At 39.7% G+C, this 22,119-nt stretch overlaps 1 protein-coding gene across 1 annotated transcript in view; it reads left to right on the top strand.

Moving 5' to 3' along the window:
- The window catches only part of BPTF (bromodomain PHD finger transcription factor), a 53,548-nt gene that overhangs the window by 22,422 nt on the left and 9,007 nt on the right, over positions 1 to 22,119 (top strand). The window contains 23 exon segments of the mRNA XM_030962235.1: positions 1,169 to 1,333; positions 1,518 to 1,693; positions 2,578 to 2,933; positions 3,216 to 3,347; positions 3,875 to 4,004; positions 4,515 to 4,650; positions 5,133 to 5,354; positions 5,647 to 8,047; positions 8,273 to 8,397; positions 8,611 to 8,739; positions 9,041 to 9,191; positions 9,970 to 10,093; positions 11,471 to 11,723; positions 12,146 to 12,307; positions 13,270 to 13,418; positions 13,718 to 13,826; positions 14,364 to 14,587; positions 15,716 to 15,938; positions 16,978 to 17,255; positions 18,482 to 18,564; positions 20,357 to 20,582; positions 21,003 to 21,089; positions 21,091 to 21,347. Coding sequence (XP_030818095.1) covers positions 1,169 to 1,333; positions 1,518 to 1,693; positions 2,578 to 2,933; positions 3,216 to 3,347; positions 3,875 to 4,004; positions 4,515 to 4,650; positions 5,133 to 5,354; positions 5,647 to 8,047; positions 8,273 to 8,397; positions 8,611 to 8,739; positions 9,041 to 9,191; positions 9,970 to 10,093; positions 11,471 to 11,723; positions 12,146 to 12,307; positions 13,270 to 13,418; positions 13,718 to 13,826; positions 14,364 to 14,587; positions 15,716 to 15,938; positions 16,978 to 17,255; positions 18,482 to 18,564; positions 20,357 to 20,582; positions 21,003 to 21,089; positions 21,091 to 21,347 — 6,298 coding nt within the window.

Below are 22,119 nucleotides of genomic sequence, written 5' to 3'. Positions count from 1 at the left end.
AAAATGCTGTGATAGATGAGAATGTCTGTTACCATCCTTGCTAAATGCAATTTGGATATTAATCTTTATCAAGAGTCTGGTTTGGGTCCTTCCACTCTCCTCCAAACAGCAGCCATGGAAACAGGTCCATTTTTCCTCATAGTAAAAAGGGAAGTGGATCAAACAGTGGTGGTCACCCATTTGGCACAGTCAGAAATCAGCATGCATTCAGATTAGAGATCCTCTAAGAATTCCAGAATATTTATCTGATCAGTCCTTCTGCTAGTAGTGAATATTTCACAAAAAACAAGTTTTGTTCTGTCACTCTTCTTAACAACATCAGAATCCCTGATGCTTTGGAAGAATTCTAGAACCAGGCGTATCTTGTAGATTTTAAACAGCTGAGCTGTCTCCCTTTGGCACTAAGCCCAGGAGACATTGCTGGGTTTGCTGTTTTGAGGGATGGGGGCTTGTTCCTTCTGGGAGAGTGGAGGGATTTATTTTGAGGTAGCTGCAATTCAGTGATATTTAGTCAAAAATTCCTACTGGGGCAGCACAGCAGGTGAGGTGACAACAAAGTCCAGAGCTGTCAAGACAGTAACAAGGACAGCTGGGGATCAGGAACCCATTTGAAGCCACATCAAGATCCATCAGATCAGGAAGGGGCTGCTATTTTAAGTGGGTTGATATTTAGAGTGGTGCCAATGAACAGAAATCTGTGGGATTCCTGAGAATGAAGGTGCTGAGGAAGAGACAATCAAAGACTCATTGGAAAACAAGGAAAACTGAAAGGTGTGTGCTCTGAGGAACAGCTAAAGCACAAGAAAATTAAAAGAGAAAATCAGATGCTTCAGGAAGACCAGATTTTATGAATTCTAAATGCAAAACGGTCTCAGGGTTATCTATGTGTGCATCTATAGAAAAAAATTGTCTTGGATGAAATACAAATGTATTTTAAGTAGAGATATGAATTTCAGTTCTTCAGAGATGTAGAAGTTGAAACTCCTTGAAACAGAAAAAAAATATACTTTCATGGACACAGTGCTCTGAAGGGAATTAATGTTTTCTATGTGTTTTCCCTCCAGTCCAGCAAAACATGTTCATCTGCCTTTTTTTTGATGAAAACTTTAAAAAGTTGCATTGATCCAATTCAAAAGAAAAAACTAAAACTGGAGTTGTTCTTTTGTAGAAGAAACTGGTCAGATGATCCCCAGCAGTGGTTCTGCTGCACCTCCACAGGCAGATGTTGAGAACAGCAGTGGCAGCGAGCTGGGCTCTGGCCAGAATGACTCCATTAAGACTCTTGATGATGCTGAAAATGCAGAGAGGGGATCCCAAGCTTCAGAGGATTTAGGTAATAATAATAATGATGATGATAATTACATTAATAATAAGGATTATAAGGATAATGACATCTCCAGCTTTCATTTTATGCATCTTTTCATTGAACTTTCTGTTCTTTTTGTAACTTCTATACATAAATAGAAAACTTCCAATTCTTAAATTTGTTTTAAAAGCCTTTTTTTATTCCTGGGCAGGAGAGAAATCCAATGGTGACAGAAGTGATTCTCCAGGTGCAGGGAAGGGCACGCCAGGCTCAACACGGATGCTCACCAGATTGAGAAATCCAGATAGCAAACTGAGCCAGATGAAAAGCCAGCAGGTTGCTGCTGCAGCAAATGAAGCAAATAAGTTGTATAAAGAGACCAGAGAGGTTTGTGCACATCTTGGAAAACTCAAAGAACTACAAAAAATGTTCTGGAAAAATGCAAATATCTTTAAAGGATACTAAATTTTACTTTTAAACTTTGAAAAGTTTTAAAAAGTGATTTTTTTCAGGCAATGGAGGTACTTAAAAAAAGGCAGTAATAATAAGTTAACAAATGGTAAAATTGTAATATCACGGGAAGCTTTTTCCCCCCTCTCCTTTGCTCTCTTGAGTGCTCTCCACAGAGTGATGACAGTGACCCAGTGCACTGGTGTAGTTGTTTTGTATGACTGGGTTGTTTGTTGTTTTGGTTCTGGATTTTAAGTAGCCCAGTTTTTACAGGAAGGAAATGCTCAAACATTGGGACTTTTTTTTGCAGTTAATTGTCTGCATATTATTTTGTATATTCATTTTATATTTGTTAATTGATTTCCATGTAAGTTAACACTTAGTGAATTTATTGACAAACGAATTAGTCCAGTGATGTTACCTATGCCATGTTGTGAAAGTCCAGGATCCTTGTTTCCTAAGCTGCATGTCTGAATTCTCTGATGTACCAAGGAGGGGGTTCACAGAGGGCTTACCTGAGTTTAATAAAGCTGTTTTCCCCGAGCTCTCTCCCTCCATAGGCACAATCAGGTTCCTGTTTGGTCTGAGTAGCCTGGATGATGTTTTTAATGTTAAATTTGATCTGGGAATATCCTAACTCTGTAGACAGGCAGTGATGAAGTACATATATTGGTGTATTGGATAAACAGTTATTTGTTTCTGCACACTGGTGCAGGGTATTTTTATTCTTTTATATATAGACATTTGAAGCATAAATCATAAATAAGAGAAGGAATTACTTTACAGATTCCCTGAAAAGTTTCCAATATTTCTTTCATAAGGTTCTGGTGGTCAACTCCCAAGGCGAAGTGTCCCGAGTGAACACCAAGAAGGACGTTGTGATTAAAGGAAATATCAACAACTATTTCAAACTGGGGCAGGAGGGGAAATACCGTGTGTATCACAATCAATATGCCACCAACTCCTTTGCTCTGAACAAGCACCAGCACAGGGAGGACCACGACAAGAGGAGACACCTCTCACACAAATTCTGCCTGACCCCAGCTGGAGAGTTCAAGTGGAACGGGTCTGTGCATGGCTCCAAAGTTCTCACCATATCCACCCTGAGGCTGACCATTATTCAGCTGGAAAATAATATCCCAGCATCCTTCCTTCACCCTAATTGGGCTTCCCACAGGTGAATGAATAAATGGAAATACATGTTCTTGTGTTTTACTTGTGGTTTTGCTAGCAGTGTTAATAAACAATAGTCTTTGTTTTTTTCAAATCTGTGATTTCCAAGCACCGTGCTTCACTATAATAAAACATAATGTGTGTTTATGATGGAGGCTAAAAGGGTTGTACATTTGAGTAAAGTATTACTACAGGAGTTTTTATCCTACCATGAAGTCTTCTTTAAATGGCAAGCTACATTAGTGCATGTATATGTTTCAGATTGTTCTCTTTTTTTCCAATTTAGGTCTAACTGGATTAAGGCTGTTCAGATGTGCAGCAAACCCAGAGAATTTGCACTAGCACTGGCTATTTTGGAATGTGCAATCAAACCAGTTGTCATGCTGCCCATCTGGAGGGAATCCTTGGGGCATACGAGGTAAAATTAATAAATACTAAAATATTCTTGAATATGAGAATTTTACTTTGGTTTGCAATTGGTAGTTCCTTTAAGCCTGTAAGAATTATGTTTAAATTGAGATAGTCATTCAGCACTTGAAGTGTATTTTCTCAAACAGAAACAGTGAAAAACCATGACAATATTTTATAGTGTCATTGCTCCTGCATTTGTTTTATCTGAGCCACAGTCTCAAAACTGCTAAAACTCTGGGAGAGTAGAAGAGCAAATTTCAACACTCTCAGTTCAGTGGAGTCTGGGTTTTGTCTCTGATTTTGTCATAGGAGCAGAAAATAGATGTGTCTAGTGTTAGACACAATTCCATCCAGCTGTGTTTGCCTCACTGAAATAGCAAAAAATGTGATGTTCCTGTTACAAGTAATACCTAAAACCTGATAGTGGGCATTCTTCTTAACTTCAGATATTTAAACTTATTCAAAAGGGTATTAGGTGCTGTTGACATCTTATATTTGCTTGCAAAATCCTGTACTTAAATCTCTATGTATTAGATTACGCAGAATGACAGCAATAGAAAGAGAAGAAAAGGAGAAAGTGAAAAAAAAAGAGAGAAAACAAGAAGAAGAAGAAACAATGCAGCAAGCTACATGGGTGAAATACACATTTCCTGTCAAACACCAGGTGAGGGTTTCTTTTGTGGGAAGTACAAAGAAAGCACAGAAACTGCTGATTTCTGACTCTCTGTTTTCATTTAAGCTTACAGTGTTCATGTCCTTGTGTTAGTCCTACATGGAAACAGGAACCATGGCCATGTATTCAAGGACATGATCTTGGTCTGAACTGAATTTGATCTGTGTCATGCTCTTATTGACACTGCCTGAGTGACAGATACTGGTCTGCAAATGCAGCCTTTCCTTATGGAAGGTTCTAGGGGGTTACTGGAATCTTGTCTATGTGTCTGTCCCTGTCCCACTCCCTCTCCCCAAAAAATCCAGCCTTTGGAAGGTGGAACAATATGATGGGAACTACTCTAGAAACCTCTCCTACAGTAGATATTAGCTACTTTTGTTGGAGGAGTTCTTTGCTCTACACTTGTTGTAACAAGCATACAGGTTGATTCAAAAATTCCCATAAACATTAATAATGCAGCAAATAGCATCATTAATATTACTTTTTAAAAAATATTTACAGGTTTGGAAGCAAAAAGGAGAGGAATATAGAGTAACAGGATATGGTGGCTGGAGCTGGATTAGTAAAACTCATGTCCACAGGTTTATGCCCAAACTGCCAGGAAATACTAATGCAAATTACAGAAAATTGCTATCAAGTAAGTGTCTGCATTGCTTACTTTTTTTTTTACATTGCAGTTATTAGTTAATATTTCTTAAGGAGACTTTAGGAGTAATTTTCCAGCAAAGCTTTTGTGGATATCTGGTAATCTTGGTCAGTGTAACCTGTTCAGTTATCACAGACATTTTGTAGCTACATTAAATTGTTTCAATTATGTTTTGTGTAGTACTTGTGCATATTTGTATAACCTTATTTAAATTAAAGGTAGATAAAAGTTATGTAGAGCATCAAAACCAAAAAATAACATCTTAAATATTGAGGGGTGTGTGTATGTGTATATATATATATATTGTGCAGTAGTGCACTGTTTAATCTATGGTGTTACCACTAGATGCTTAATTCTCTTTCTGAATTTCACTAATGTGTGCAAATGATTTGAGAGGTAAACTAACATGCATTCAAATGTGGCGGAGTACAAAAAATACTCTGGATAATTGAAATAATTTAATTTGTTAATAGCAAAGAGCGAAGATGAAAAATGCAACTTGGATAAACGAAAAGGTACAGCTAAGGTAAAAGCAGAGAAAGAAAGAGCAAAGGATTCTCGAGATCTGCAAGCAAAAGACAAAGCAGATGTTTCAGAAACCTTGGAGAAAGTACAAGTAAAAGAAGAAAAGTTGCGTGAAGACAAATTAGAAGTTGACACAATTTCTGAAAACTTCGATCATGCAAAAGACACAGGTGATAATCTTTTGTTATTGTGAAACTCATGTTATTGCATGAGTAAAAGCACAGAACCTCAGAAATAACTAGTGAAAAACTGTGTAACAGATTTTGTCAAGAAATCTAAAATGTCTTAGTTAAATGATTGCCTGTTATCCATTGTAGTAGCGTCTGAAGCTTTTGTTCCTTTTTTAATTGAAATCTTTTAATATGCTAAAAGCCCCATTTATTTCTTAGTACTTAATGTAAAAATATAATTTGTATTCATTATTGGGGAGCTCACTGACTCAGAGTTACTTCTTCTTCACAGTGGAAAAAGACATCGATGGTGAAAATGATAAAGTCATCAAAGAAGAGCCTATGGATGTGGATGACGTGAAAATTGAATCCTCTATAAAAGATGAGGAAAGTCATTGTAAGCGGGATATAATCAATGTCAGTGAGGGATTTCATTTAAGGACTTGCTACAAAAGGAAAGTAAAATCATCAAAATTAGATGGACTCCTGGAGCGGCGAATAAAACAGTTTACACTGGAAGAAAAACAACGTCTAGAAAAGATGAAGCTGGAGGCTGGTGCTAAAACTGGGGGCATTCGATCTGTGAGCCCCCAGAAAAACACAGATGAGCTACAAATGAGGAATGGGAAAGAAGGAAGCCAGTTTGGCTCTCCTTCCCAGGATCAAAGCTACATTTCAGACAAGACCCAAGCTGAAGATGCAGAACAGGATTGTTTGCCCATCAGCAAAACCGGGGATGAAGATGAACCTTCCTTGCCTTTGTCAAACAGGCTCTCAAAAGAGGGGCAGCTGCTGGATGAGGACTCCCCTCAATCCTCTGAAGGAGACAGCTCTGTTCAGAATGATGGCAGAGAAAACAACCCTGAGCCTTCCACTGCTGATAAACGTCAAGGACAAGAGGCTCTTGGAGAGTCTGAGAGCTCTTTAGTGGATGGCTTGAAACAAAGCAGTGCAGAAGGCAGAATCAAATGGGATGTTTCAGAAACAACTGAAAAACCCTTGAAACAAAAGCTACCTATTACCAGAGTTTCTCAGCGAGAACTTGAAAACTTAGGACCAGTGGTACCTGAAAGCAGCTGTAGAGGAGATGCTGTGAGCACTCTTGAAAAATCAGACTCAGAAGGGGATTCTGAACAGCAAAGCAAAGATCCAGAAAACAATTGTATGATAAAAAGCCATATGGAAGCCATGTCCTCTCAAGAAAGTGAAATGGAGGAAGAAATTGCTCCTGTAAAGACTGAAAGTAAATCTGAAAAGATGATATTTCACCAAAAATCAGCTAATAAAGATCTAGAATCATTTAAAACGGGGCTGATTTCTGAAAGAAACCTTGGAAGTCAAAGTCTGGAACACATGGATGGGGAAAATGATAACAAAGATTTACTGAGCTCTAAACTAACAGAGGCTAATGGTCGAAAGAAAGGTCAGGAACTGAAAGTGGAGACAGGTACCATGAATAAATATCTTGATCAGACAAATGTAAATACTATTACTGACAAAAAGAATAATAAAGATGAAGAAACTGAGACAGAAAAAGAAAAAACATCATTTCAAATGAATGGAAAAGACAATGACGTTAAAGCATTATCAAATGATGACTGCTTAGTGAAAAATACCTGTGAAGCTAAGGCAGGGGGTGATATTGAACCAAAAGTTAATAACATTAATAAAGCCATTCCAGAACATGAAATAAAACCATTGACTTTTAAGGAATCTTCAGTAAAACCATTCATGAATGGTGACATCATGGGAGAGGACACAAAGGATAAAAATAACATGGACTCAAAGTCACATCTGCAGAGTTCACCTGAGTCTGAGTCTCGAGAGGGTCTTCAGCCACCAGATGAAGTGGCCAAGTGTGTGCAGAAAACTGAAGAAAAGCAGCTTTCTCCTGAGAGATCTACCAGTGGGGGCTCTGCTTCCCTGCCAGCACAGCCTGTCTGTAAAGAAAATAACCTGAACAGTGAAACAGAATCTATGGAAACTGAAGCAAGCGAGGAGAAGAAAGTTGTTCCATCTCCTGTAACCTCGTGCGAGGAATCCAGCTTGAGCAGTCACTTTGCTGACCAGAATGGGGTACAGACATATAAAATGGAAAATATTAATGGGGAAAGTAAAATGAAAACCGTTATTACTGAAGTGACTACCACAACCTCAACTGTGTCCACAGAGTCCAAAACGGTGTTTAAGGTTGCAGAGACTGGAGCTGCCAGTGATGAGAAGACCACAGTTGTTTCCTCTACAGAAAACTGTGCCATCTCCACTGTCACCACCACCACCACTGTCACCAAGCTCACCACTCCAGCCTCAGAGAGTAACTCTGATGTCATCTCTGTCCAGGAGCACAGTAAAACAGTGGTGACAACCACAGTCACCGATTCACTGACCACCCCAGAAGGCACATTGGTGACTTCCATGACTGTCAGCAAAGAATATTCCACAAAAGACAAAGTGAAGTTAATGAAATTCACGAGACCCAAAAAAACTCGTTCTGGAACTGCCTTGCCATCTTACAGGAAATTTGTTACCAAAAGCAGTAAAAAAAGCATATTTGTTTTACCCAATGATGACTTAAAAAAGCTGGCCAGGAGAGGAGGGATCAGAGAGGTTCCTTATTTCAATTATAATGCAAAGCCTGCCTTGGATATCTGGCCATATCCATCCCCAAGACCAACTTTTGGGATCACTTGGAGGTACATACTTTACATTTTTGAGAAGAAGTCTAGGATGTGATGAAATTAATTGATTTTTTAAAATACTAGTGATGCACATGTTTATTCCCAAATATGCAAATTTTGCTATTTTTTATTCAGTTTTCTATATTATTTAGTAAAAATAGCATGGAAATCCTTTGTCCTGTTGGTTTGGTTGGGTATTTTAAGTATATTTTAAAGTATAATTTTATATTCTGTTATTAGGTACCGACTCCAAACAGTCAAATCGTTGGCTGGAGTGAGCCTGATGTTGAGGTTATTGTGGGCCTGTCTCAAGTGGGATGATATGGCAGCTAAAGCTCCCCCTGGGGGAGGAACCACAAGGACAGGTATTGTTATTTTCAATTTCTGCTTTTCATTTGCAGAAGCTTTTGCTGTAAATTCTGAGTGTTATACTCCCTCAAAACATTTCCATAAAGGCTCACTGTCAGCTGTGGCATTTGAATTTTGTTTGTTGTTTCTTTGCCTTGAGTACACTAGGTTGATTGGAGATTTACTTTATTTGTTTCTGTTATTAATGTGCTGGGACTAATTTATTGCAGAAACAACTGAAACTGAAATTACAACAACAGAAATTATCAAGCGGAGAGATGTTGGTCCGTATGGGATCCGCTCAGAGTACTGTATAAGAAAAATCATTTGTCCCATTGGTGTACCAGAGGCTCCAAAAGGTTGGTTTGTTTATTTGTTTGTTTAGACACTCCCCCCACCCACCCTGTAATCTAGAGAAATTAAAGTAACTGGATCTTTGTGCAAATTCAGCCCATCAAGGGAGCAAATGCAGCTTGCCAGGAACTATTAATTTACCTTTGAGAAACAAATGCTGCATTTAACAAGTGGACATGATTTATCTGAAGCTGAAAGGCCTCCCTATTTATAAAATGGCACTGAAAACATCACTAAATCTTGGTTTACACTTCAGTTTCGTTTTACAGTATAGCTTAATGTGTGTGTTTTGACTGCTCTCTAAAGAAACTCCAACACCCCAGAGGAAGGGACTGCGATCGAGTGCACTCAGGCCAAAAAGGCCAGAAACACCCAAGCAAACAGGCCCTGTTATAATGGAAACTTGGGTAGCAGAGGAGGAGTTGGAACTGTGGGAGATCAGGGCATTTGCTGAAAGGTAAAGTGAGCTTTTAAAGAAAATTGTCTTCATTTGTGTGATTGTTAAATAAAAGTTCCCCTAGAGAACACAAACGTGGTCACTGTGATCACTAGAAACACAACTGTGTTGGGTTTTTACTGGGCCTTTTGATACCGATAGTCAAGCTTAAAGTTACAAAGCTAAACTATCTGCTGGTACCAAAACTAAGGTATGCAGATATTTCAGATTTGTTAGAACTAATATTGTATTAAATTTTCTGTGCTTATGAGCTAACTACTGTTAAATGCTGAAAAGGTTATTACTATAATGCATCAAAAGGCTGTAGGCTGCTTTGGCATGACTTTGTACAGTATTTGTTAAATACTTCTATAATCCAAAGAAAATGACTGTGTACAAGTAAATTGAGCCTGAGAATACTCAGGTCATAAGATGCATATTTTCAGCATCATGTGCTTAAAGTTGGAACAACATTTTTCAGTCTCTTGGAAAGAACAATTTTAAATGTATGTTATTACATGGGTTCCTTGCAGTCTCAGATGTAATTATAAATTCCAGTTTTGATTAATAGTTTCCTGTAAGATGTTGCAGTATTTTAGCATCAAGATATTTCAGGAATGTTGCATGCAACTTCAGTTGTTTATTTCTAAATATTTTTAAAGCTGTGACCAGTTTTTCAGTGATCTTTTGTCTTGATGGTTGCTCATATGAGAGCAGTTAAACTGGACAAAACAAAATGCAGTTTGATGGTTGGATTTTACGTGGTGGTATAACTTACTTTTGCTTGTGTCTTTGGCAGGGTGGAGAAGGAAAAGGCACAGGCAGTTGAACAACAGGCTAAGGTTAGTGAACAGAAGAAGGCAGAGGAGTTCAAGGCCCAATTGGAGGCTCAGCTAAAACACCAACGTTTGGCTGCCCAGCAGGTGGGGAGCTGTTGGTCGTCCCAGCAGTCAGCAAACTGCTCTGCTCAGCACATGCATCATAGCCTGGGAAATGCAGTTAGCCCTTGCTTTTACACCATTTCTCAAATACTTCCAACTGCAGATTAAACCATCAAACAATGCTGCTGCCACTGTATACATCTGTTATTTTGAAACAGGGTTAATGCATAGGTTTGTTCTGGATTGCCTGTTTTTCACCCACGTCATTTATAACACTTTAGAAAGGTTTAGTTTGTTATCATTTTAAAGAAGGCTGGGAAGCACCATCTCCAGGTAAGCTTCTCAGTGTTCTGTGTGGGATGGAAAGCTGCCTTGGAATACAGCTGACTTGGGAATACAACTGCATTTCATGCTTCACTCAAATTGAATCTTTTGATTTTATTCTATCTTACATTATCTGAGTTAAGCCCATTGATAATTTCATTTAAATATATGTAGATATGTATATGTATTTACATTTAAATGTATGCAATTAAAATTAGGAAATCTGATGCCATGTTGGTATTTCACATACATTATTAAGAACTGTGCTTTTTCTCAACATATTCCTTCTTCATTTCATCTGCCCTGACAAAAACCTATTAGCAGTGAATAAGTGCTTCTGATTTGTGGGCATTACTACAATATAGTGCTGGAATTTAAATTAGATAAATACAGATATAATTCCAGTAACATGGGAAAAAATGTTAGATTAGTTGATATTTTAGAAGAGCCTGCTGATACATCCCTTCACTAAGGGGCACTCTAGATTTAAAATGCTTTTTCAACAGTTACAGCACAGAAGGTCACTGGGTAAGGTAAGGGATTTTGAACCTAATTTTTTTAAGCAGGCTGAAAACTGGATTTAAATTTAAAATAATAGTTTTAAAAATTGCATTGTCAGTGGTGAAACAGAATGATACAGTCTGGTTTTTTCTGTAACTGGCAGGATCTCAGTGCAGGAAGCTCTAAATTTAGGAATGCTAATAGTAAACTCTGTGTTGATGATGATGTACCAATTACTGACATAGATGCATGTACATGGTCAAAGCCAAATATAGATGGATATTTTTTGAAGTTTTTAAAATCTTTCTGATTAATCTGAGACAAATTAATATGTTGTGCAGGGTTTTTTTAAGTAAAATGTGCAGTGAAACTAACATGAGGCAAGGATTTAAAAGTTGTTATAAAGGAAAATTTCTGGCTGTGTATTCTAAGCAGATTTGTAGTTCTAGAGATCAAGGAGCCTATTCTTCAATCCTAATTTGAGCTAAAATCCTACCAGAAGCCTTTATCTCTCAGTGCTGGGTAGAGACAATGTTGATGTTGTAAAATCTGAAAATACTAATTATCTCTTTATTCCATTTTTTTTCTGAACAGAAACGGCTGGAGCAGCAGAAGCAGATCCCTGCAGGAGGTGTGGTCCCTGCAGCCAGCACAGCCAGCAGCACTGCAACCACAGTGTCCACACCCCAGAAAGTCGTGGTGGGCCCTCTGACAGGCCCTGTCCCCACAGGAACCAAAGTTGTGCTCACCACTAAAGTGGGGTCTCCAGCTACAGTAACATTCCAACAGAACAAGAATTTCCATCAAACTTTTGCTACTTGGGTTAAACAAGGCCAGTCTTCAACAGGTAAGGAATCATTTGTCATGGAAGGAGCATTGCTGGAGTTCATCCTGTGTGTGCATCACATCACATCTTCTCCAGACATGCAACATTATTACATTTCTGGTTGTCTTTGCTCTTAACTCTTGCTATGCCAGAAGGACATTTCTGAGATTATATCTGTCTAGTTTTTCCTTGTTCTGACTTCTGCTAGGAAGACTCATTTCTGACCTGTCTCATTAATTACTGACAATTTTTGTACCAGTATCATTCATGAAAGCATTCTATGATGTAACATACTGTTTCCAATAAAGAACTTTTACCAAAGAAAGCATGACACATTAAAAAAAAAAAGTAATCCTGTAGTTTGCTGTTTCATGCTTGAAAAACAGTCATTTCATTGACTAATGATTCTGCTCTAAACCTGCCTGTTCTGTGTGCCTCAATAGCCACTAGCACAGCTGCCAGCTCAGCCACAACCATTGCCAGCACAGGGCAGACCTTCCAGCTCTCAGGCAGCCCAGTAACGATGGCAGGGAAAGTGATAACTAAGCTGCCACTCCCTGCAAACAGCAAGATTGTTGCCGTCAATGTGCCATCAACTCAAGGAGGTAGGGCAAAGGGAACTGAATAAAAACTGTATTCCAGCTTGCTGTTTAATTCTCCTTTGACTATTTTCCCAGTGAAGTAAACTGTGACATGAAGGGGGAAGAATATATTTTATATATATATATAAAAAAATACAAGTTTCTACAGCTTGTTCCCCCTGTGTTGCATATTTGTGTCTGTAAGGGGAAAAATGCAAGTTTTTGGCCTATAAATTATTCTGCTATTCATAGCCCAAAATTAGGAGCTTTATTTTGAACAATGTGGAATGAAGCATGCTTTTTCTTTTTGTTATCTAAATCACCAAAAAAACTTTCTTCACAGAAGTATTAATGCCTACAGCTGCTCTTCACTGATGAGCAGGAGTTTGACTCCAAACTAAGATTAGCATTTTTGATTCTTGCCTCAAGAAGAGGACTTAATTTTTTTGAGATTTGTGAATGTATATTGAACAGAAAAACTCAATTCTCTGTCTCCATTATATTTAGCATCTGAGCACATCATGAAGGCTGCAGATTTTGTATTGAAATTTTATAGGTGACAGGAGAAACATTGGCCATTTTCTTCAGCACCACAGTGTTGTAGGTGAAAGGTGTTTAAACTGCTCTCCTACATTTGAAATTAATCAGATTATGGCTTTTAATGGTTGTATAACACTAATTTGTGGCACTCTGTCAATGCAAGGACTTCTTTGCAGTTACCATCAAACTGATCTTTGTGAAGATTCACACTTTCCTTAATCTTTTCTAAAATATCTGTTTCTTAACTTAAAATGTAGTTGGACTGTGGACAAAGCATAATGCTGCTTCTTTTTACAATATGACAAAGGCTTTCCCAAGAAATGTTGAAAGACTCAAAGGTATTTTAGAAACCTGGAGACTTTGTTCTAAATGCCACCCTGGAGTTGCATTTACTTCTTTTGCTGGCCATTAGGTCATTAATGAATTCTCAATTTTTCTTTAATTAGGTGTGGTTCAAGTTCAGCAAAAGGTATTGGGTATCATTCCATCAACTACAGGTGCAAGTCAAACCTTTACTTCATTCCAGCCAAGGACAGCAACTGTAACCATTAGGCCAAACACCACAGGGACATTAGGAACAACAAGCACTTCACAAGTAAGATGTTTTTCTCAATGTTATTTAATTTAAAAAAATGTAAGTGTGTATGTTATTTAACTCAAAAAAACTTAAGTGTGTAGACTTTAAGTTATTGGCAGATATTAAAAGTTGTGGCTAATCACTTTCCAATGGTTTTGGCTCGTCTCAGCAATGGTGTGTATGGATCCTTTATTCCAAAGAGGAACAACAGTTCCCTGCAGCTGGGAAAATTAAAACACATGTTGAAACCCATTCAGGGAATATTCTAGGGGCTTTTTCCTCAAGCTGACAGGTGGTTTTCTCTCTGGTGTGCTCAGGTGGTGCAGGGGACGCCGCTGCGCCCCGGGATGACGGTGATCCGGACCCCGCTGCAGCAGCCCACCCTTGGCAAGGCCATCATTCGAACACCTGTAGTGGTGCAACAAGGTATTCTGCCAGCCAGTAGGTTCACTTTAATATTTCAATTCCCAGTGTGAATTCCATGGTTTGTTTCTTCATCAATTCATTGTGACCCAATGCAAAAATCCCTCATTTTGATGCTCGACTAATGCCTTTTTCAGCTTTTGGATGTGTTTGTAGGAGGCTTTGTCAATGTTATTTATCATTGACAGATTAATTTTAAGTCCATTCATTTGGGGGAAAAAATCAAAACTGAAAAACCCTAAAAACACATAGAGTAATTGTGCATTGAGAAAGCCCTTTTTTTGTATGTTTTTTTATTAAAAAGAAGCTCAGTGTTTGAAAGTTCTTTATATGCATGCAACTGTAGTTAAAATATTTTGCAGACATTTTTCAATCACACAGGTGGTTTGTAAAGAAAATTTATGTGCAAACTGCAGTGTTTGCTTCTCCTGTCTGATCACCATCACACCACACCCCATTACAATTTTTGACTTGGGGGTTTGCTGTGCTTATGGTTAAAAAGTGAAAATGTGTTTCTTAGCTCAAATTGTTCTCTTACAGGTCAGACCCAGCAAGTGGTGACTCAGATAATCAGGGGTCAGCCTGTCTCAACAGCAGTTTCTAGTACCAGCACAGCTTCTTCCAGCACTGGGCAGAAAACCATCACAAGTTCTGGGACAGCCCCTCAACAAGTTCAGCCTCAGACCCCAGCACCACCCCCTCGCCCTCAGCAGGGCCAGGTGAAGCTGACAATGGCCCAGCTCACCCAGCTCACACAAGGGCAGGTAAAGCACTGGACAGCCCTGGGTGTGGAAGTGTGCTAACCCATCCTGCCTTTGCATTTCAGCACTGTAGTGCCTGTGCCCTTAAATTCATGTGTCTGGCTTCATTTAGGATGAGCATTGGCATAATTACAGACTGAAAGCAGCTTAAATAGTAAATAAATATAATCAATAGTAAATACAAAGTAAGTAGTTTTAATAGTAAAGTTTTAACTCCTGCTTCCTGTTGTTCCCAGTAAGGTAACTGGCATCAGGAGTGTTCAGCAGCATGAAAAAAAATCTTTAATAGCAGTAAGGGACACAATTATTCTGTATGGTCTGTTTTGTAGACGTGCAGATCATAATTTTGATTACTTGTCTTTTGATTTGATGTGAAGATCTGGTTTTCATTCATGCTATCCAGAATCTCAGAGGAAAAGTTGCAATATCTGTGAGCAGAGGAGGAAAAAGTTCTTACAACTTCTGCTCAGATCATGAAGGTCTGTTGGCAAAAAATAAGTTGAGAGTCATTTTTTGGGTAAAAATAAATGTCTGATTTACCACAACATCTGTTCTTCAAACTATAAATAATTCATATAAATGATTGCAATGTACAGACTGCTCGTTGCCAAATAAGGTTTTTTGTAGGTGGAAAAAGACTTGGAGTTTAAGCTGAAGGGGAGGGTAGGTTTAGATTAGATATTGGGAAAAAATTCTTCCCTATGAGGGTGAGGAGGCTCTGGCTCAGTTTGCCCAGAGCAGCTGTGGCTGCCCCATCTCTGGAAGTGTCCAAGGCCAGGTTGGTGGGGCTTAAAGCAACCTGGGATAGTGGAAGGTGTGGGTGAGTTTTAAGGCCCCTCCCAACCTAAACCATTCTGTGATTCTATTAGTTTCTACACCAAAGAGTCAGAATTGTGTTGTGTTCTGTGGGTTCACAAAATGTGTCACTCCAACCCGGTCACCTGTTGGAGATAGAATTGTTCAAAGAGTCCTTGAGTATTTGGTGATCTCATATGCTGATTTTAGATCTTAGGAGTATGGTTTGTGATAAAAATACTGAATTCTGAAATCCAAACCCCTAATTGTTCTGATTTTCAGCAAAGTCTGTCTAAGAATTACATCACTAATACATCAATATTAACTTTTTTTTAGGGTGGCAGTCAAGGCTTAACTGTGGTAATTCAGGGACAAGGTCAAACTACTGGTCAGTTACAATTAATCCCTCAGGGTGTGACTGTAATACCTGGTCCAGGACAGCAGCTTATGCAAGCAGCTATGCCAAATGGTACAATTCAGAGATTTCTGTTCACCCCACTACCAGCAGCTGCTACTACAGCTAGCACAACTACAACCACCGTTTCTACTTCCACCTCGGGTAAGCACTGTTCTGTTCAGCAGAAAAAAAGCTTCCATTTCAATTGCATGGGAGAACTTATACAGCTGGAGGTTGTCTGTTATTGCAGTAAATGCTGTGAAAAATGCCAATCACTTGTTTTTTTTAAATTTTAAAAGTTTAATAGTAATAAAATTGTTATAAAAATAGTAATGCACTTAGGGTAATAATAATTTGGACAATTTGAATTAGGACAATATGAGACAATAAAGACAAAGAGTTACAGATGTCCAGGTACCTTTTTCTGGGCAGCACAAGCCCGAAGCAGGACACACATTAAATGAGCATTAACCCTTAAATGCAATAGCCTGTTGCATATTCATACACCTCATACATGATGCATAAATTCCATTCAAATACAGGATTCTGTCGGGTCAGTGTCAGCTTCTTCCTCTGAATTCTTACAGCACCTTCGAGGTGGGAAGAAATTCGTTTCTTCTGATAAGAGGGCAATAAATTCTTTTTCTCTGAAAGATTTAGGTGTCCTGTGGCTGCTATCTCTGTGCGAGTCCTTTCTTTAAAGTATCTTACATAGTTTCTATTTTAACATTTTTTTATAACCTAAAACTATATTTACCACACTACTTAAGACAATTAATACAACATTACTTTCTAACACAACACATATAACATTCATTTGAATATTTGCGAAAAGCCAATCATAAAATACACATTTTTCACAATGTGTTGGAAGTGCATTGCAGAGTCTGTTGAGTTCCTGCACGGAGCTTTGCAGTAGTTCCAGAGGGTTTGGGTTATAAAGGCTCATAGCAGTGCCATTTGCAATTAATGGACCCCTGGTTTGTGTTTGTGTGTTCACAGCTGCAGCTCTGCAGTAGTTCCAGAGGGTTTGGGTTATAAAGGCTCATAGCAGTGCCATTTGCAGTAATGGACTCGTGGTTTGTGTTTGTGTGTTCACAGGTGCAGCTTTGCAGTAGTTCCAGAGGGTTTGGGTTATCAAGGCTCATGGCCGTGCCGTTTGCAATTAATGGACCCCTGGTTTGTGTTTGTGTGTTCACAGGTGCGGGGGAAGCCAAGCCGGCTCTGCAGGCGCCTCTGGCAGCGGCCGTGCCCCCGGGGCAGGGGCAGCCCCAGGGCCAGCCCCAGGCCCAGCCCGCGGGGGCTCAGCCCCAGCCCGAGGCCCCGAGCCCGCCCGAGGCTCCCGCTGACCCCGCGGCCCCTCCCGAAGCTCAGCCCTCCAAGTCTCCGGCTCAGTCTCCAGCCCCGGCCCCGGGGCTCTCTCCAGCGCCGCCCACGGGGCTGCTCCCAGGCCAGGCCCAGGCTCAACATCCAGCTCAGGTGCAAACTCCAACCCCACAGCCCGCTCTGATGTGTCCCCACACTCCCATCCGAATTCCAGCTCGGCTGCAGCAATCCCAGCCTCAGGTTCAGACCTCGGGCACAGCCCTTGCAATACTCAAAGTTTAAATCAGGTTCTTGTGCAGTGCCCAGCTCATCTTCAGCTGCCACTCCAGCAGCCTCCAACAGGTGTCATTGCAATGCCCCAGCTCCAGCAGCAAGTGGAATTCCTCTCTCAGCTGCAGCCCCGTGTTGGGGCTCAGATCCCAGCCCAGCAGGGCAGTGTGCCCCACATCCAGCCTCAGTTACCCCTTGAGGGCCAGCAGTGTAGCCCAGCTCAGGCTCAGCAGGTGGCCAGGGTGGTGGCAGTGCCAGCAGCTTCTGTGCAGGAGCAGCTGCACCGAGTTCAGCAGCTCAGGGAGCAGCAGCAGAAGAAAAAGCAGCAGCAGATAGAAATTAAACGTGAGCACACCCTTCAGGCTTCTAATCAAAGTGACATTATCCAGAAACAGGTAAAGTTAACAGGAGGAAATTAACAAGTAATGAATGAAAGAAATCTAATTTCAAATGCCTGTTCTTGTTAACAATGTTAATACATTTGATAGGCAGTTAATTTGATTCTTTCAAAGATAGTGCCCGATTGCTGTTGGCAATTTAAGGACATGTTCCAAGTTAATTCAGCACATCAAGTCACTTGTACCGTGTTTGCATTCTTCTGTCACCTTGATTCAGTTTACCATTAGCTGCTGGGACAAATCCATCTCTATTCTCAATTCAGGAAAGATAGGTCAGAGCTAGGAGAGCTGATGGGCAGAACGCACGTGCAGAACTTTCATTACCTGAAAACTGAGGTTCCAAAGAGGTGTCTGAAATGTGACGCTGTTGGACGGCTGTGGGGCTTTAAAAGTATATAAAGGACTATGACCACTTTTAAAATAACCAGTCACTGAGGAAATACAGTCAATTTACATTTAGTTCCTGGGTTCAAACTTGACATAAGCAAAATATCCTATTCTGGGGGTGATGGTGTTCTTTCTCAATTTCTTTTTGAATTTTCAAATAATTGTTTTAAACAAGCACTGCTCGCCTGATAAAATCAGCTTTATTTTGTCATCCAGTGAAATAAATGACACTTTAACTTAGGAAATGTCCTGGTTCTCCCCATAATACTGTGAAATACTGGCTAAGTTTTCATCTTTTATTTTGGATTCTATATCATCCTACAGGTGGTTACGAAGCAGAATGCTGTCATAGAACATTTGAAGCAGAAGAAGACACTGACTCCAGCTGAGAGGGAAGAAAATCAGAGGTGAATGTGCATCACAGTGCATTCGTAGATATCAAATTTTTCATTTATTGCATCTTTTCATGGTATCATAATGCAATGCTGGTTTGTCAAAACCTGCTTAAAGAAGAGTTGCAATATAAAATTGGTTAGAGTAACACTTAAAAGTAACTTTCATAATGATCTTTATTTCATCTTCTGTAATCTCAATTTTTTTTTATAATATGTTTTTAAGTATTGTCACATATTGTGTTTGAAGTTGGCCACAGTTTTTAAACTCAAGTAAAGAAGCACAGAATGGAGAATTAATGCTTCTGCTGTAAAAAAAAGCCTGGATTTTGTTTGTCCTTTATCATGGCCATGTGTTTCCATTCTTGTCCCTGCACATCCCACTCTACAGAAGGAGCTGAAGAGTTGGAAGACAGATTGACAAACTGAGAGATTTTATGCTTGAAGCTGTTAAACAGAAATTTGGAGTGTTTGTCATTTGTCTTGGGATTATTTTGACTCCTTTTCACACATGCAGTTGCTCCAATTAGATAATCACAAGTGTGTGTCAGATACTAAGAAAAAGAAGAGTATGTTCTATAAAATTTTGATCATCAAATCACAAGCTCAGTTGATTACAACACTATCCCTGGGTGCCACTCCTTTACTGTTCACAGTTGCATAAAGAAAAAGATGTATTGGATATGCTCTTTGTTTCATGGTGTCAGATAACCAAATAGGTGTTTCGACTGACAAAAGCCCAATTTAAGAGAAAGATGAAAAAAAATGGTTCTAACTAACTTGGTGGTGCAGCTGCTTTTGCATCTCACTGATTTATTCTTCTTCAAAAATACAGTATGGGGATCTTTAATCTGTGAAAAAAACAGACTAAAGTAGATACAGGGTAGGTATAAAGAGCAAACTAAACAAAATTGTATGACCCTGCAAATATTTATCTACATATTCCATTTGTCATCAAAATCCAGCTGTCTATCAAAGGACAAAATATCTGAGACCACAGAGTTGCCAGCAGCTGCTTGTCCTGGCCATTGCTATTCTGCTGTTTCCTCTCAGCTCAGTGGGAGTTGTTTTTCATGGTCACTCTGGCAACAAGAAGCATTTGGTTTTCTAATGGTTTTGGAAAAGAATGGGGAAGGGAAAAGTAAATTCAGAAGAACCCCGATACATTCGTTTTCTAATTGAAATATAAAGCAAAGTAAATGAAATGTGCAAAACAAGTGAGCAGGAAAATAGATTTATAGTTGAAGGTACAACAAGCAGACAAAAAACTCATCTTGAGCTGTCATTAGTGGAGGAATTGGGAACTGTTTAGAGTGAATTCTATACAGTGAAAAGTGTTTGTCAGTCCTTATGCCAAAACACAAAATCTTTGTAGTATTTCACTAGAGCATAGAAATGTCTGTTTTTGAAGAAGTTGCAGGCTTCCAACTCACTTTCATGCATCAGAATAAAAATCCAGCTCCTTCAAACAAATTGAGGAAACTGAATTGAGCGAAAATCTCTCTTATCCTACTAAAGCCAAAGCTTTGTTGGGAATCAGATGGGGGAGGGGAGGAACAATTAGTACTCAGATCATTTAAGTGAAATTGGGATTGGCCCTCTTGAGCCTAACAAGGGACTTGATCTCTCCCAGCAGTGCTCTAGTAAATAAGCAGGAGTGGAAGCACTGGGTGTTGCTAAATTTACCTTGTACATCTTAGGAAATACAATAATGAGCTTGCAGTGACTGGAGAATTGATTCTGCATTCTCAACTGGGAATAAACAGGCAGGTCAGCACAATGTCCTTTTCCTTTATTCCTTCCCCAGAATGATTGTGTGCAACCAAGTGATGAAATATATTCTGGATAAGATAGACAAAGAAGAAAAACAGGCAGCTAAGAAACGGAAGCGAGAAGAGAGTGTGGAGCAGAAGCGGAGCAAACAGAACGCGACCAAGCTCTCAGCTCTGCTTTTCAAGCATAAAGAGCAGCTGAAAGCTGAAATACTGAAAAAAAGAGCACTTCTGGACAAAGATCTGCAGATTGAAGTGCAGGTAAGGACAGAGTCTCAAAGGCTAATTTGATGTTAAGCTGGGGAGAGTAACTCTGTGTTAATCTTTGTCTGTTTACTTAGTGAGATTTTAAGGAAATTTACAGGAAGAAGCTGTGGTTGTGGATCTCTGCAAAGCTGCTCATATGTCCTTTGAGGACCTCTTGGTTTTCTTCTGGACTGAAATTACCTTCTTTCATGAAACAGCTTCTGATAAGTTACAGCCAGTGGGCCACTGTAGCCCAGGAATGTCATCCCTTAATATTACGTGAATTGTAGGTTCAGAACATGAAAAAATGCATATTTAAATGGATTTAATTGTTTTCTTTTGGTTAAGCTTGGGGATTTTTGCCTAGATTTTAACCCTGTCTTGCAATAATCATATGAAGTGCCTCCCTCTATTTATTCATTTAATACACTTCAGGAGGAGCTAAAGAAAGACTTGACTAAAATTAAGAAAGAAAAAGAGCGAGCCCAGGCAGCAGCTGCTGCAGCAGCAGCCGCAGCCGCCCGCGGCCGCCGCCGCTGCCCCACCAGCACCGCCACCAGTGCCACCAGCACCGCCACAGCTGCCAGCAGCCAGTGTCACCTCCTCCTCCTCCACCACTGTCCCCGTGCCAGTCTCCTCCCAGAAGAGGAAACGAGAGGAGGAGAAAGATTCCTCAGCTTCCAAGTCCAAGAAAAAGAAAATGATTTCTACTACCTCAAAGGAAACGAAGAAGGACACAAAGCTTTACTGCATCTGTAAAACGCCTTACGACGAGTCCAAGTGAGTAGCGATGCCCCAGCCCCTCCTGCATGTCCTCAGCTTTAGGGCTAGTGTCAGCTCTTAGTGCCAGGTAGTGCTAGAAGTGGAGCTAGTGGCAGGTTATTGCAGGGATCACTGAGGTGTAGAGAATAAAGTCTCTATTTTCCACTAGCAGTTACAAATATTAACATACTCGATTGATACTGTTACTGTGCGTGGTTTATATTTTACTGTTTGCATGTCTCCATTGTGTGACCTTCCTGTCTCACATGCACATACTCCTTTCTTTTTTTCCCTCTGCTCTGTTACTCTTTCTTTTGCCGTTTTGCCTCTGCCTCAGAAGCAAGTGACAATTTGGTTTGAGCAATTCCTTCTGAAGAAGCAGTTGATGTTCTTCAGAAGTAGCTTCGGTACCGTCTTCCAATAAGTGCCTTTTTTTTGTAAGGCAGTACCAGTAAAGGGGGCTCTGAGTCACTGGACTGCAGTTCACTTTGGACAATGTTTCAGGGAGAAATGGTTTCTATGCGTTATTATTTGTATGCTAGGGTTGATAAAAATGAATATTCAAGCATTTGACAAAGTGAAAACTGCAGTTCTCTGTAGTTTGATTCTGACTGTGAATGAGGACAAGTATTTACTCTGTGTACAGTGCTTGTGAAGAATTGGTGCGAGTACTGGAGTGGAGAATCCAGAGGATTCCAGGGGTTAGTGTTACATGTTGCTGCTTTAGCTAGAGGTGACTAACAGCAGTAGTTAGTAATGGTTTTCTCACATCTGAGAGCTGTGCAGAGAT

The sequence above is a fragment of the Camarhynchus parvulus genome, chromosome 18, assembly GCF_901933205.1.
Source record: "Camarhynchus parvulus chromosome 18, STF_HiC, whole genome shotgun sequence".
NCBI classification, from domain to species: domain Eukaryota; kingdom Metazoa; phylum Chordata; class Aves; order Passeriformes; family Thraupidae; genus Camarhynchus; species Camarhynchus parvulus.
This window is presented reverse-complemented; position numbering and strand designations above follow the sequence as displayed.